The sequence below is a fragment of the Ambystoma mexicanum genome, chromosome 11 (genome assembly GCF_040938575.1).
Source record: "Ambystoma mexicanum isolate Mex_15411 chromosome 11, UKY_AmexF1_1, whole genome shotgun sequence".
NCBI lineage: Eukaryota > Metazoa > Chordata > Amphibia > Caudata > Ambystomatidae > Ambystoma > Ambystoma mexicanum.
In genome coordinates this window covers 317487001-317502979 of record NC_090934.1, presented here as the reverse complement: position 1 = coordinate 317502979, position 15979 = coordinate 317487001, and the positions used below count along the sequence as shown (strand labels likewise).

At 45.3% G+C, this 15979-nt stretch overlaps 1 protein-coding gene across 1 annotated transcript in view; it reads right to left on the bottom strand.

The window, feature by feature from the left end:
• HIVEP3 (HIVEP zinc finger 3) overlaps positions 1 to 15979 on the bottom strand; it is a 791497-nt gene that overhangs the window by 129816 nt on the left and 645702 nt on the right. Inside the window, exon 7 of the mRNA XM_069623046.1 lies at positions 2393 to 2491. Coding sequence (XP_069479147.1) covers positions 2393 to 2491 — 99 coding nt within the window. The remainder of the gene's footprint in view (positions 1 to 2392; positions 2492 to 15979) is intronic.

Below are 15979 nucleotides of genomic sequence, written 5' to 3'. Positions count from 1 at the left end.
TCGTACCGGTCTCTTCTAGCTGGCGTCGTGGAAGGGTTCTTGAGGAGGGTGAGGCCCTCATCCCAAATGTCGTCCAATAGAGGCACTGAGAGGACCGTCTTCCTCTTGGCCTCGCGCCGCTGATAAAGGAAACCTTCCTTCTTCTTCTCCTCAGGGCAGAGTTGAAAAAGCTTGGATGCCCTGGAGATCATGGAGTGGAACGATCCAATCTCGTCGGGCGGAGAAGCCCTGGTGGGAGGCGACGACGGTACATCCTCGTCGTATACCTCGTCGTCCGTACCCGTCGCTGCCGTGTCATTACCGTATCATCCCCTCGGGTGGACGGGGAGGAGGGCTGGAAGGGGCGCGACGGCTGAAAAGGAGGCGGAGGGTGGATCCTTCTTTTCTTGGTAGGGGGAACACCAGAAGGTCCCGGTTCTGGGTCCCCCGACGGGAGAGGTTCCGTCGGCAACGGTAGTCTCGTCCTTATCTCTGAGCATAAGGACTGTATAGCCAACAAAATGGCCGCCGAGTTGTCTCGCGGCGCTGGCAGAGGGGAATCCGACGGGCGATCAGGGACCCCGTCGGTACCCACGACGATGTCGTCGTCACCTGCGTCGGGATCCATCCCGACGGGTCGGTCTTCTTCCACGCCGAGGCCGTGGCTTAAGACTTCGACCAACTCCTCCTCCGAGGTTGAGGCCGAATCTACGACGACGCCCTGCCCCCCCTTTTTCTTCCCCACGGGGGATTTCACGGGGGTCCTATCGATGGGCACAAAAGATGACTCCCTCCGAGGTGGCAGGGAGACTCTGAGCCCCGAGGTCGCCACCACTGGTGTAGCCTGCACAGGCTGAGCCAGGGCCGCCGCGACAGTTTCGATAGAGGGCTTGGCCGGATGGATTAAGGCCTTCACCACCTTAGGTGCGCTCACCGCCTTATCCTTGAGGGGGGGGACACCGCCTCGCTCCCCCTCCGATGGGGCCTTCGAGCTCGACCGGGGCCTCTCCAGGAGCTTCGCCGGGTGCTCGGCCTTCCTCTTACCCGACCCAGAGCGTTGGCTCGTGGTTGATGGTGCCGGGGAGGGTGCGCCCTGCCTGGCGACCGTAGAGCCCGACCGTTCGGCGCTCCCGGTGCCAGCGGACTCGCGGTGCTTGGCCTTATGTTGGACCCCCGTCGCCGGGGCGTCCTCAAAGGGCTTAGAAGACCGCTCAGATTTCTTCTTCTTCTTCTCGCCGGACGGGCTCTTCCCTTCTAGCCAGTTGGCGAGACGTTGATGGCGGTCCTTCATGGTCCGCTCCGACATGTTGCCGCAAAACGCACAGTCCTTCTCCACGTGCGTCTTGTCCTCATGTAGGCAGTAGAGACAAAAGGAGTGTTCGTCCTCCTTGAAGACGTTCTGCAGCTGGCATCCAGGGCAGACCCTGAACAGCTTTCCGGGCGTCGAGCTTCCCTTCTCCTGGGCCATGACCGGGCCTGAGAAACTTCTGGAGTCCTCCAAAAGCGTAGCTCGACGAATCTTCACCCTTGAGGGGCGCAGACGAATCCGACACGGGTCCCCGTTGATCGGATAGTGAGTCGGTGGAGCTTGAGGCTCTTTTGACCGAAAAAAACGAAGTTTTTGAGAAAAAACGTGAAAAAATAGCACTAACGCTCGAGAGCAATAGCACGAGGATCCCAACACATGAACGTGCGGTAAAAATCTGAAGATGGCTGCCAGAGGCGGTGCTTAGGTAGAGGGCAGTCATTGGCTGTGGTCAGTATGACGCAGAGACCAGTGATTGGTTGTTACTACGAAAGACAGATCAGAAACGAAACTGATACTGGTTTTTTCTTTACCGAGGATTCCCAGCCTGACGACGGGGAATATTCATGAGCATGTGAATCCATGCCAGACCCCATGCTGGAGAAGTGTTCTTTGTGCATTCTTTCTGTGATCTACAAAGCTACGGATGTCCTCCCTCTTGAAAATGCAAACACCAATCTCCTGCACATCACAAAAATTAAGAAGGATAGAAAAGGAGGCTGAGCATTTTCCTTTCTGGGACCAAAGCTCTCCCTCCCAAAGACTCTTCAATGCTGGAATCCCCTATTCAAGTACAGCCTTAATACCTGGCTCTGGCATAATTAAAAATACCCACCAACTTTGATCAAGTCCCATTCCACAGGCCTTCCTGCTTGTGTGCTTGGAAGCCTCTTCAGGCTCTTAATACATTACAATGCGTTAAATTAAGGCATTGGTGTGGTTTTCTTTAAACAATGGATATTTGCATACATAACAGAGTAAGTTAATCTATTCAGGCCTCAGGTCGCATGTAGAGCATGGTAAACGGGTGGATGGGAGGTTAGTAGTACATGTACATTTTAGGAGACTTTATAAATTCGCAGAAGTGCTAAGGTCATGCAACTATACCTTCATCAGCTTCCAGGTCCAAAGGAAAAGAGACCAACACCCCCATCTCCTGACATTTCTTGCTGTGGGCTTTCGATTTCATGTGTTTAGTCAGATTCCCTGAAAGAGGAAAAGTGCATCATCTTAAATCGGGCCCATATGAAATGAGGGTCAGCTGTGCCAGGCGTTTTCTCCGTTGCTTTTCTAGATGGGGTTCTGCCAGTTGAGTGGCCTCATTTTAGCCTCAGCACTTAGGGCTTAGATGTCCTCGCAGGAAGTTCCAGTGCAGCGCTTATCAATGTAAAACCCCAATTTATGATGGACTAATTTATATGGGATGAGTCTGACATTTTATAAAACATATGTTGTTAAGAAGGCTCACAGAGTAAAGACTAGAACAGCAACGCATAAAACAGTACTAATAAGAAAAACAAGCAGCAATTGAAATGATGAACTCACCTCTGGAGATGTATATGCAATTCGTAGGGGCTATGCATAAAAAACGGAATACTATAACATTTTATTTTTTTTTGAGTATTTATTGAGCATAAATCTAGATTTGGGAAGCAACGTGGCATTGTACCCAACAGCCCCTACAACATAGGATGTATTACTGGCATACCATTTAGGGGAGCAGGGTAGAGTTAACATGAACAGTTGGTGGGAAAAATGTAAGTGCTGAAATTGGGGGGGTGCAAGGTGGTGTGCCACGAGGGACACTGCTGTGAAGGTTTGGGGGTGTCTCTTACACGGAGTGAAGAGGTGATCCATGAACGGGGGTCCCCATTTATTTTTTAAATTGCATGAGGCTGAAAGGGAGTCTGTTGTTGGGGGGGTATCAGATTCCTTAGACGGGTAAAAACGGGGGCTAAAAATGACCCATTATGTGCCGGCACAAAGAGTTTGATTGGAAGGGAATAGTTCTCAAGTGATGGCTGTGAAGTCACAATTCCACTATAACAGTGAGGGCAGGCCCTCTAGGTTCATCAACGCAACTTGATCACCAACTCCTGAAACTAAAGCGCATGAGTGCAGAGACAAAGGAAAAAGACTAACAACCTGTCTCCCTTCACTCAGAGATGGGAAGGACAGAAATTAACAGAGAGTGAGAAAAAAAGACCAAGTGACATAGTCAATAGGCGGTTCACTGTACTACACATGATGCTGTTAAAATAACTAACAAAGTAAAGCATTTTGATAACAAAATTATAAAAGTAATTTTTAGTTAAAGTAACTGAACAAACAACAGAGAAAGCTAAACTAACCCAATTTATACATAATGAAATAAATCAACGCAAAAGCATTTATGGCCAGAAGCAGTAAAGTTTGGAGCAAGTGATTAGGGTGGAGGCGGATGGGAAAAATATTCGGGTGCTCCCTCTTTTGAAAATTGACCTTCCAAAATAAGTAAAGATGTGCTGGGCTGAAACGGGAATGGGTGCGATACAGGTTATTTCATGTTACTAAATTCGGGGTTCGAACCTGTCACTATGCTGGTTAGGGCAGATGGGAGTTGTAGGTGAGAACATATGGAGTATGACAGGGTGGCTAACCCTGGACTAAATGCATAAGAAACAAAAAAGACATTTGAAACCAAATACGTATATTTTAAATGTGTTTCCTTTTCAATACTGTTGTAAACACCCATCCACTGATACCTACTCTGAAAGAGCTCTAATGCAGAGAAAATGTACTGTATTAATCAAACTAAGATGACCGTGTATAAGAAGGGCAAAGAAAGACAGTCTGCAAGGGGTGTCAGCAGGCTGCCATAAACACTGGCATTCCCAAATGCCCTCTGATTATGCCAGTCTTTTTAGAGTGATCTTGGAAGGCTGACATGCTACCTCAATCAGAAAGAGAGGGCTGTGATACACAATATGAAAACAGTTAAGGAGAGAGCAAGTAGATAACGTGACAGGCACACTTTGGCAGTAAAAGGGAAACGTGTGACATCGCTGCTTAATTCACCACTGATTCCCGGTTTGATTCGGTTACTTCGAGCTGGTGTTGCCCCATCCTAGTCCCATCGGTATTCGGAAACCCACAGATACGCTTGTTTCCTGCAAAATGTGTCTGTTTTTATATGATTGGAACCCCACCCAGATCAAACTAGGTGATCAGAAGCAAATCATATCATCTCCTCTTGCAACAGTTCACTTATCTGCAAAATTTGGGAGCAGTTTGAAACAGTGTAGATCACAGTATTGAGCACTTCATACAAAAATGGACAATAACCTAAATGGACCCTACACAAGAATTAGCATGAAAGTCAGTGCACTTAAGTTATTCTGTACCGCAGTATGTCCGGCTGCCCTTCACAGGTTTCAGAGATGCTCATGGTACATTTCGGCACAGCGTCTACTTTGACCAATCAGAGCAACAATCAGAAGAAAAGTGGCGGGACACTGGAGAACTGAATGCAATAGTACAGCTGTCCAGTGGCTTATAAAGTGGATCAAGTGTAAGAGTCATACCCACTGACATGAGAGCATCATGTCCTTTAGGGGACACCACAGCCATCATGGGTGAATGGGGTCAGGAGTTGAGAACCGTGAACCTGTGATGACTCACTGCGTCATGCATAAGGACAGTCACATCACTTAGGAAATTCCCTATTGTAAAATATGGTTTTCCCCGGCCCCTACGGTAAGGGGGTGCCTCTGGAAGACTAAATGTTCTGGAGCAGGAGTGTTGGTCCTTCTGAAAGGCTCACAGGACTGGGGCATGGACCAACACATTTGCCATGTCAACATTGTGAATGTAAAATGGTAGAAATGTGTAATTGTTGAATAGTAAATAGTCAATGTCAAATTATAGAATTACCATCTACTGCAAGTACAATACCACTGAAAATAAAAAAAATTAAATGGTATAAAAATGAAAATAAATAGTTATAACATTAAGGTTCCCCTAGACCCTACATTGCTCTGTTCTACCCTTTCTAAATCCTCTTAAATTGTTGTAACCCCCACCCATGCACCTCACCTAACCCCCTACCCATCAATGGCTGCCTCACTTCCAGCCTCACTTACAGATCAACTCCTTTGCTTATTCTGCAGGCTACTATTTGACATGTGGCGTTGTCTTCCATATTTGTTTTGCGAGCCCATTCCCATGTCAGATTCTGACTGGAATGCCTTGCTGAGCTTTGGGGCACTGATTTGGCTGGAATGCTGCCGAGTCTCCCTCATGGCAAGACTGCCTCTGATTGAAACGGTTTCATTGCACCCCTTTAGTGAAGATTTTCTTTCACAAACACATGACACATATGCCCTTATCCAGGGTGGCAGCCATTTTGGAAGGCCGTTTCAGGTGATGTCATAGGCGGCTCTTGTGAATGTCAACAAGTCCCAGAAAGAGCGCTCGTGACTCCAGCCAACCAAAACCTGCTGTTGCCAGTGGTAAATCATTCCCATTCATCCAGGCTGGATGCAAATGACCCTTCCATGCTCAATTAACGTTGCAATAAACCTAATCTGATTCCCAGCACTGATCGTTCAGGGAGTGCATAAATCAGTCTAACGACCCCTTACGTGCATGGCACTTTAGGGCTTTGCAACTTCAACTGCCGTCTTCTAGATTACCCAAAGAGCGTATTTCATCCAGGCGACAGCGCCGAACAGCTGGGTAATTAGATTTTTCAATTATTTCTCAAACGCTACTCTACATCGGTCTCTATATGAGTCAGCACTGGGGCCAAGTGCTTCGTTTTTTTCAGGTCGAATCGCCAGGGATTCTAATCTGGTTCTGGCCTTAGATGTGGGTATGGAGTAAGGCAGATCTGGTCACGGTAGGCATTTTTAGTTTGGGCTATTAGGTCTCGCTTGCAGCAGCTATAGGCCGAAACTATTGCATTAGAGTACAGATAGGGAGGAATGGCATATGAGGAGAGACACAGAGCCTGTAGGTGTTATTTGGTTATGTGCCCATCCATTGACTGACCATGGCCATTCTAATACCTTTGGCCATTCCCACTCAGTTTCTACCACCCCACAAAACACCTCCTCATGGGATTTCTTTTAACTAAATGTAATCAAGCCTCACTATCAAACTTTGCACTCAAAGTGCATTCCAGTGTTGTTGCAAAGCACTCTTCAAGGGTTAATGACATAATTGGAGTTGCAAAGCCACTACTGGTGTAATAAATATGTTTCACCACGTCTGCCTTCAGCCACTAGATTTACACTTCACTGAAGTCCTGTTAAAAACAAGCATTGGCAAAGCCAGCTGTTTTGGCTTGTGTAAAAGTATTAGGCATTTGCTATTAGATGCCCAGCTACTAGCACCATTTTGCACCTGCTACCATTAATGGCCAGTTAATACCACTACGGCTGTGCCTTGCAATTGCCTTTCCCATGCCTACACAAAAGCCCAAACTGTTGGCATTGCCAATGCTTGTTGGAGGTGCCGTGTGGGTATGTGCTCACTCAAGTAACTGAATCACACACCCTTCCGTTGCATATGGTGAATGTAGTGCAGCTACATTTTAGATTGAGGAATGCCTCAGGACATCAAAGACACATCTCTGAATGCCTACCGCGCATCCACTAGTCCATGTAGGAAAGCTGTCTGCGACTTAAGGGGTTAAAATGTAGGCCCTGATAAAGGGGATCTGTAGTTTCAACTCATGTGTGCTGAAGTGGGAAGAGTGGCTCCGCACTGCTTCACAGGTAAGGCCGGGAACTTGGAGATACTAAAAGGGTGTATAACTCCACGGGTTCACACTGTGGTAACGCGCTGCCATTGCAGGACTATTGTATTGTCCATTCAGACTTTCCTAAACACCAAATCATTCAACTACAACGGCTTCCAAACATGGCAACGAGAGCCTGAATAAATACCATGAAACACAAGGACATTACCACTTCACTGAAGGCCCTCAATTTGTTACCGTGTAACGTCTTTGTTGTTGAAAGTGTCGTGTTTTTCATTTTCTGTTGGAAAAGAAATGTGCATCACGGATACGCTTGAAATCACTCTGTAGAAAGTTGCCTACGCTACGCACGACCACGTAGAATAGAAATGCTTTCTCAGTTCTCTACCTAGAGGTGTATTGATTGCGGGCTCCAGTGAAAGCAATTCGCTTTACAAAGAGATGTTGACTTCCCAGAAAGTGCCCAAGTGTGTAGGGTCAACAGAAATACATATGGCCAATGTGTTTGTGGCTCTAGGAATAGACATTTCTGGAGGACTGTAATCGTCAAATCACTTCTTTGAGTACTAGTTTCGACCCAACTCCAATATCAAAATGGTGCACACTCTGCCATAATGTGTAGACTGCACTCTCAAACGATATATTAATGGAATATCAAATGATCTCCCCTCATTCTGAGTTCCAAGCATGCAAACTGATTCACATAGACAATCATTTTGATGGCAAACACGTTTAGCACATATCAATTTCTAGGTTCCTACAATGCCGATCTATTGTCCACATAAATGGAAAGATATGTACCCAGGCTATCACAAAACATTCCCTTTCCCCTCCTTCAGCACCCTATGGAGATGCTATTGCGTTTCACCCACATTCCCATGCTCTTATCTTCTCTCTATCTCATTTCCTCAGCAGATTAAGACCTGGAAACCACAGGCGGGGGGACACAGTACACTAACTTCCAGACAAGCTACTGAGGAATTCGACCACATTGAGAGTTCTCTCACCTGTTTTTTTTGATACATTACATTTAATGATGGGAGACCAGCCTCTGAGAAATAAGTGTGGCCATTCCGCACCCATTTCATCTGCTTCCCGCACCAAAAACATAGTCACCTGTACTCTGGGAAGAGACAACCTACAAGCGCTGTCTTCCCCTGTCATAGTCAGATGAAATGTGACAGCCCTGGGTACATCAAATCATTCCAAGAAGGGGGGAGGCACACCTTCCTCCAGCAATGAGCAGCCTCATTAAAATAGCAAAGGCTAAATGGATCTGCATTCCTTCATTCCCCATCTGGTGGCAGTGCATACTAATGAGAGATAATTGAGGCAAGCCTGCCGAGTGGGCTTGGTTGCCTGAGAGACAACAAGAAGGCGGACCAACTCCCCTTTGGTGTGCAATGTGTCAACCTGAAGCTAGTTCCCACCCCTCTGTATGAAAGGCAGTGAAATGCATGTCTGGGTCCACTATTTACTGTAGGCAAAACCGCTGCTGAGCTGGCCCCTTTCAGAGGGGAGAAGTATGTGGTTTGGGGGGGACAGAAAGTCTGCTTACAGAACATACTTCTTATATTTTGCGCCAGTGAAGGAAGGCCAGGAGTTCCAAGAGGGAAGCAAGATCCCTCCCCTAAACATCTCCCAGGGAACAGAGGGAGATACCGGACTCAGAGGATACGTCCAGCAGCTCCAGAACCAGTACCCAACCAACACACAGCATGCCCTGCTAGGTTCTGACAACAAGCCTCCTAGGTGGGAAGTGGCAAAGAGTCTCTGGACAAATGACAAGGCTGTTGTCTGCTAACACCCTCCTGAGATTAGGGCCGTCCACCTTGAAAGGACACGAGCCCTGCGAAGAAGCTAGGAGGAGGGCCACACACGCATCATCCAGCATCCATCTTTATAAATCCAATTCTTGAGACAGTCGAGTCCTCGAACTGCATCCATCTGCACCACTGAATGTTATCAAGCCGCAGTCACAAGAGCCACCCGAGACGCCTCAACCAGCATTCCAGATCCACCAACCAGCACAGAGTTGATGATTCTTGGCCCAGAGCTGCTAAGCCGGAGAGCCTGCAGACATCCATCCAGCTTCGATTGCCGTACTGCCTGCCACCTGCTACCCGCAGCTGTCTCCCGCCACTAACACTGGCACAAGGGCTGTGAAGAGTACTGGAACCACCCCGATGCTGTCGAGCACCAAGAACCTTTTCAGTACCAGTTACATTGTGGTTCTGCGCCCCTGGTCCTTCTCCAAAGTCCCCTAGAGACAGTTACGACCTTTTGCCCCTTTGCTGCTGAAACCAAATAATCTTGAACTGTAAGACTGATTGTACCCTTCTGTCAGTATTCAGAATGTATCCCTTTCCTTTTTGAAACTGTCTGCCCTCTGTGTTCCTTTACAGTATGCGTTGTAATTGTAGTGTGCTAGAACTATCGTTGTAGTAATTATAAAGTAGATATTTTATACAATCTTGACTGGACAGAGCATTTTATCATTGGGTAATTGTATTTTCGCTGTGTTGCAACTAACCAGCGATCGACGACTTTGCAGAGATAAGCCTGCCGTTTCGTACACGTTACCAAAATTGGACGACTATGTCTTATAATACCCTTGTATTCCAATCTGTTCAGATCCCTTCTCGTGTACCAGAGGTGTGGGGTTGATTGATGTTTTTTTTTATTCTTTATTTAAATTTTGGTAATCAGAACAGGACTGAACAATAAATCACAAAGTATCATAACACAGCATAAAGGATATAAACATATAGGAATAGAAAAAGAAAGAATAAATAAATAAATAAATACAATAAAAAAAACATCAATATACAATTTAACGATGAACAAATAATTTCAAAAAAGCTCCCCAGACCGTCGTATATAAACTCAATTTTCCCATTCTTCTGTATATATATTTCTCAATATTCGCTAAGCAGTTCATTTCTGTAATCCAATCCTCCAATATTGGTGAGACACGAGATTTCCAGCTCCTCAAAATCATTTGTTTCCAAATAGAAGCACCTCTGAACAAAAGTTTCTTCTCCGATAGTGAAAGGTCGTCAAGTAAATCATCGCAGCCTAGCACCATAGTTTTAAAATCCAAGTCAACATTTTGGTTCAGAACCCCGAGACAAATAATACAAACCTCATGCCAAAACCAACGAACCCATACACAGTCCCACAGCAAATGTTCCATACTGCCTTTCTCACTCCAGCAACACCAACAAACATCAGAATCAGACAAACCTCTATTTTTAAGCCTTTCTGGGCTCCAAAAAACTCTATTGAGAATTTTAATTTGTCTCGAACGTTCAGTCAAACTTATCGAACAAAGCTTCACATTCGCAGACATCACAAGCCACAGGTCAGAAGTGATTTCACAACCCACTCTTCTGATCCATTCATTAAGTAATTCAGTATTCTCCTTATAATTCAATACAATTCGATGATAAACCCTACTCGCAAGTGACTGAACGCCAGTAGTGAAAAATTCAACATTTGCATCCCCGTCACAATGCACTTCACCAATACATCCCTTCAATTTCCTGAAGTCCGAGATAGAAAAATGTTCAACAGTAAAAGTAGCACTTAACTCAGCAAAGTCAATCCATTTTCCATCTTTAAAAACATCACTAATCCATTGAATTCCGCCAAGAAAACACTGTGGCCAAAACAACAACTTGCCATTGTCGGTTATAGCTTTATTCAACCACAGAGATGCATTAGGCGATTTCAGAGCAACTGGGCCACACATATCATAGATATTCTTCCAAACGTCTCTTAGAAACTCAGTCAAGGGGCATCTCCTACCATGTTTGCTAACAGTCGTGAATACCGCTCTTGGGGCGAGTGGGTTCATCACACTTGCTCTGCCATCGCCCACACACTAGGAGAATCTTTCAAAAAAGGAAGAAAGAATTGGCACGAGAAGGCTAAAGGATATGCCTTAAAGTTCGGGACACCTAGTCCCCCTTCTCAACTGAAAGCTGGAGTTTCCAAAGCTTCAGTCTTGGCGGTTTCTCATCCCAAAGAAAGGACTGGAGAGTGGTATCAATCAACTTCCAAAAAGATAGACCAATTTTCAGGAGAAGCATACTCAGAATATAATTAGTTTTTGGCGCAGCATTCATCTTTAGCGCATTTACCTTACCCCACAGAGATAGATGCAATACCGACCACCTTTGGGCGTTCAATTTCAGTTCCTTACAAACCATACCCATGTTCTCTTCAACCATATCACTGACATTGGATCCAACTAAACCCCCAAGTACTTCAGTTTTTTCTCACACCATTGAAATCCAAGCCCCACCACCAAAGACTTATCACAATGTGCAGTCACCGGCATTACCTCCGATTTAGACCAGTTAATCTTATATCCAGCCACTTCATGAAACCAATTAAGTGTGTTCATCAACGAATGCAAAGACAAATCCAAGTTTCTCAAAACTAATAAAAGATAATCTGCGTAGAACCAAATCTTCTGTTCAACACCGTGAAAGGAAACACCTTGCAAATTCAAATCACATCTCAATGCATTTGCGCAGAAACAACCACAAAAGGGTCCTGTGAGCGCCATGGCTAAAAACTGCATTTTGCAACAACAATAAAAATGGCTGCACCGTCCTGCCAAGCACACATCGGGCAGGATGGAACCATGGGGCACATTAAAGGAGATTGCCAGTGGGTTCCCACTGTGGGATGTTTTTATCCACGCATCCAAGCCCTACCTCAAAACTGTGCGGTACTGACATGGAAAACATCATGATGGCCAGAGCTTCCCAGAAAATGCCCAGGGAAATGCATGAAGAATAGGCTGCCACCCATTTTGCCGATGTTATGGGCACAGAAGGACACTGCCTAAAACCACCATTGGACTACCCACACAGTAGTCTGAAACCATTGGGAATGGCAATGCTGATTGCCAAAAGCAAACCCATAACTGTTGGGAATTCATTTTCTTAAATCCCAAAAAGGGGTGCCGTACCAGTACTCACCACTATCAGAAAGCCGGCGTTTTAAAACCACCAGATTTTGTTTAAAACTGAATAAATGAACCCAATGCAAGCCAAAGAAAGACTTACTGAGAGGTGGATCCAATGTAAAGTTATATTCTGAAGTGACTTGAAGGTTTATAACAAGACTGGTTGAGCTGTGGATTTCAGCAGTTTAAGTAAATTTGGACTGAAAGACACTAAAAATCTAAATGTTTAAATTGAATGAGTGACCTACTTTGAGTGTCACATAGGTTGCAATTGTTTAAATGTCATAGTTTTAAACTTAGAATCAGCATTCTAGCTGCATATGTAAACATTGTCTTGACTTAAACTGGGTAACAAAAAGTGACATTTTACCTGAAACCTGGCTTAAGGAACTGAATTCTGCCTGGCAACTACCCCCATCAGGAGTGAAACTTGAGTCACAGCTGTGTTCCCAGGCCTATCTGCCTTTTGCTGGCCACACTAAGGATATGCCATCTCTCTGATAATTGAATTAAGGGGAGCCCCCACAGAATACAGGAGCTCTGAACAAAGCCCTGTCCTGACTCAGGCAAATGTTTTATTGGCGGGAGTCGTAAATGGAGCTTCCTCCTGGAAGGACAGGGGAGGAGCACTGCCTGTGAGAGCAAGCTGGCTTGGCAGAACTGGAAAAACCAGAAATTCAACCGTGTGCTGGGGGGAAACCACTCCCCTTTGGGGCCAGAACATAACTCTAAAAAGATTATATAACTCATAGTACGGACTTGTGAAAATTATTTAAATGACACCATAATTCTTGTGATTTTTCTGCCCACATTTTAAGACGTGTTAGGACCCGGTGGTATGTTCAGGGGGGTTTTAGCGGAAAAGAGGATATTACTCAAAATGTGTGCATGTGAAAAATCTGACACTTCATCAACTAATGTCCATACTCCTTGCGCACATGTGTGTAAATTTGGGTTAATGTCCGATATTGCGAAACCAGTTAAAAAGTGCAAATGTCACCATTTCTGAATGCAAGCCCCCAGGAAGAGCAGATTTGGACAGGGTATACCTCCTGTGATATGTGATGGGTGCATGTAATTTTAAACAAATGTGTACCTGTGCAAATATGTTTTTTTTTTCAAATATAGATTGTGTGCAATTTGACAGGGGTTGATCCTCTGACCCATAAAACCTACAGCATCACTCTGACTCACAGTTCCTTCCCCAATCATGGGAGAGGGGAGAATTGGGCCAATAGGCAGATGAGAGAGGGGCTGGCTAGTGATGCTGCACACACACCCATTTTAAAAACAGATAAAAGCAGACAGACAGGACAGATAGGGACCTTCAAATCCATTTGCAGCTGGAAGCTCTGCCGGAAAATCCATACTTTACCTCCATCAACCTCGAGAGAGCTAACATAGAGACTTCAATCTATCCACCTTCAGAGACCCAGACCAGACCAGCAGAGTAGAGCTGACCCGTCAGCAGAACCAGAGAGCTGAACCAGAGTCCAGTCTAAAACCTGACCAGATCCGTGGCGAGGCCCATTCTAATTCAAGAATATAGTGTGAGTACCTAGCAGAACTGTGCAGAACCAATCTCTTAGTTAAAATAATATAATCCAAGCTATTTTAATCTAAGTAGAACTGCCTCCTAACTGCCTCCTAACTGTCACCTGTCATTTGTAAAGCTGTCACCTGTCATTTTCTAGTTGCAAGCTGCACTTGTCTTTTTGAACTTTAAAATTTTCAAATCTGAAAAACGACCTTTATTTAATCGCTCATATCTCCTTAACCGTTTGTGCTAGAGACTTGCAGTAACTTTCATCTGGAAGCTGAGATCCTAGGCGATAGTGATAGTCCTTGTAGTTCCTCTGTAATCGCGCCCGGCGCACTCGCGAATTTTACCGCGATTTGCCAATTTCTCCACGTGTAAAAATCTGCTGCTGCTTGCCTTCCGTTGCAAAAATTCGTTTGCAACCTGACAACCATTATAGAGCATTGCTAAAGTGATCCTGACATTATTCAAAGCATATACCACTCACCCTAAACCTCTAGAGGGAATTAAAAGCATTTTAGCATATTTTTCACTTCATTGCCAGCACATATAAAAGCATTTTGGGCCTGTGTTTCCAACTTCTGTAGTCTAAGCTTGCTGGGGTGAACTGAATCACATTTGATTGCATTTCTGAGAACTGTGTGCTTCCTTCCATTTCCTTGCATTGCATAAAGGGGGGGGGGTGAATTGTCCAAGAAAGTGATTACATTGTCTTTGCTGAAATCCTATCAAGTTATTTTCTGTACTGCATTTCATTCCACATTGCATCCATTTGAAACCATAAAAGTATTGTTTCTATCTTATCCATCCTATAACCACTCATCATTGATTATAAAGAAGTGTGCTAGTGCCAGACTATCCATTATTGATTACTGATCAGATTAAGTGTGATGTCCAATTATTAATTTATTATAAAGCGTGATATATATATATATTGTTTATTTTATCAAATAAACCTTTAAACGTGCAAAACAGAACTACTTCTTGGCTCAGTGGGGTCAGGGGGAGTCCAAGAGAGGGGTGTTATACAGGGGTAGTCATCCAGAACGCATGAACTGGACATAAAGATAGATCAATAAGGGTTTCCATTCAGTATCCCAGACTAGGCATTGACTTAGCTGTAGTGTTGAATTGAATCCTCTTACAAATTGGGGGCTCGTGCCGGACGTTTGGATTAGATCTATCACTTGTGCAGATTAATACAGCGTGCCAGCTGACCAGATACACATATCCGGTCGGAGCACACGCTGTGTTACGCTGTAAAGCACTCCTCAAAGGAACGCTCTAAGAAAAAGGTCTGTTTTGCAAAAATAAAATACTAATTTCTGTAAGTCAGGACAGAGACCAATCTCTAGAATGACGACCTTAGTAGACATGAAAATAGCCAGAGAGCACTTCTTACATAAGCTATTTGTGAGAGGTGAGTGGACCCATCAGGACCAGATGGTCTGGTTGCAGGCCATCACGCAACAGGTCACGGAAACAGGGTCAGATATATGGAGAGATCAGGGTCCCTTACATGTGCCCTGAGTGAACTATACATGGCTCCTAAAGCTAAGGATGAACAAGACAAGATGGTTAGGATAGCGGCATACCTGTACCTATATATGGGAGACATGCAGGATAAATGTACGGAAAGCCAAGATCTGGCGAACAAGTGACAGATGGCGTTAGAGAAGGTCCAATCTGACCTGGTCTCTTCTGAGCAGAGGCTGCAGGGGAGCCAGGAGTCAGAAAATGAGAGTAGACAGCACATCATTAAAATAAAGAGGGATATGGACATCCTGCAACAGGAAAAGGCTGACCAGGATACCAGATTTCTGGCCTTGCAGAAGGAGTACCAAGAAGGTTTGGACTCCCTACTGCAGAGCCAGAAAAAGCTGGAACAACAGTTAGACTTCAATAGGGCATGTGCTGAGCAGGTAGTCACCCTGCAAAGCCACCTAGATAGGGAGAAGGCAGAGAGCAATAAACTGATTTTGAAAGACCTGGATACCCAGGCAGAATTTGACCAGGAGCGCCAGAAAGCTGGTGCCTTCCAAAGGCAAAGGGACGACCTGGCGGCACAGATGCAGGCTCTTAGTCAGGAAAGGGATACCTTAGGCCAGGAAGTCTGCCACTTAAAAAGGAAATTGGAAGAAAATCACCTGGCCCACCAGGGACTGGGTGACCTCCAAAAAGAACACCAGGACTTGCTAGAGCACACCAGGAGGGTGGAGGAGGCTCTGGCAAGACAGGAGCAGGCCAATAGGGACACAGCTAAGGAGGTAACCCTCCTGCAGCAAAGACTGGCCCAGTGCTCCAGGACCAATCAGGAAACGCAGAGAGCCGCCAGCACAATGATAGGCTCCAACAACAGGTAGCGATGCAGGAGAGACTGATAGAGTCTAGTAAGGCCTTAACTGAGGAACTGAAGGCGCAGGCTCTTGC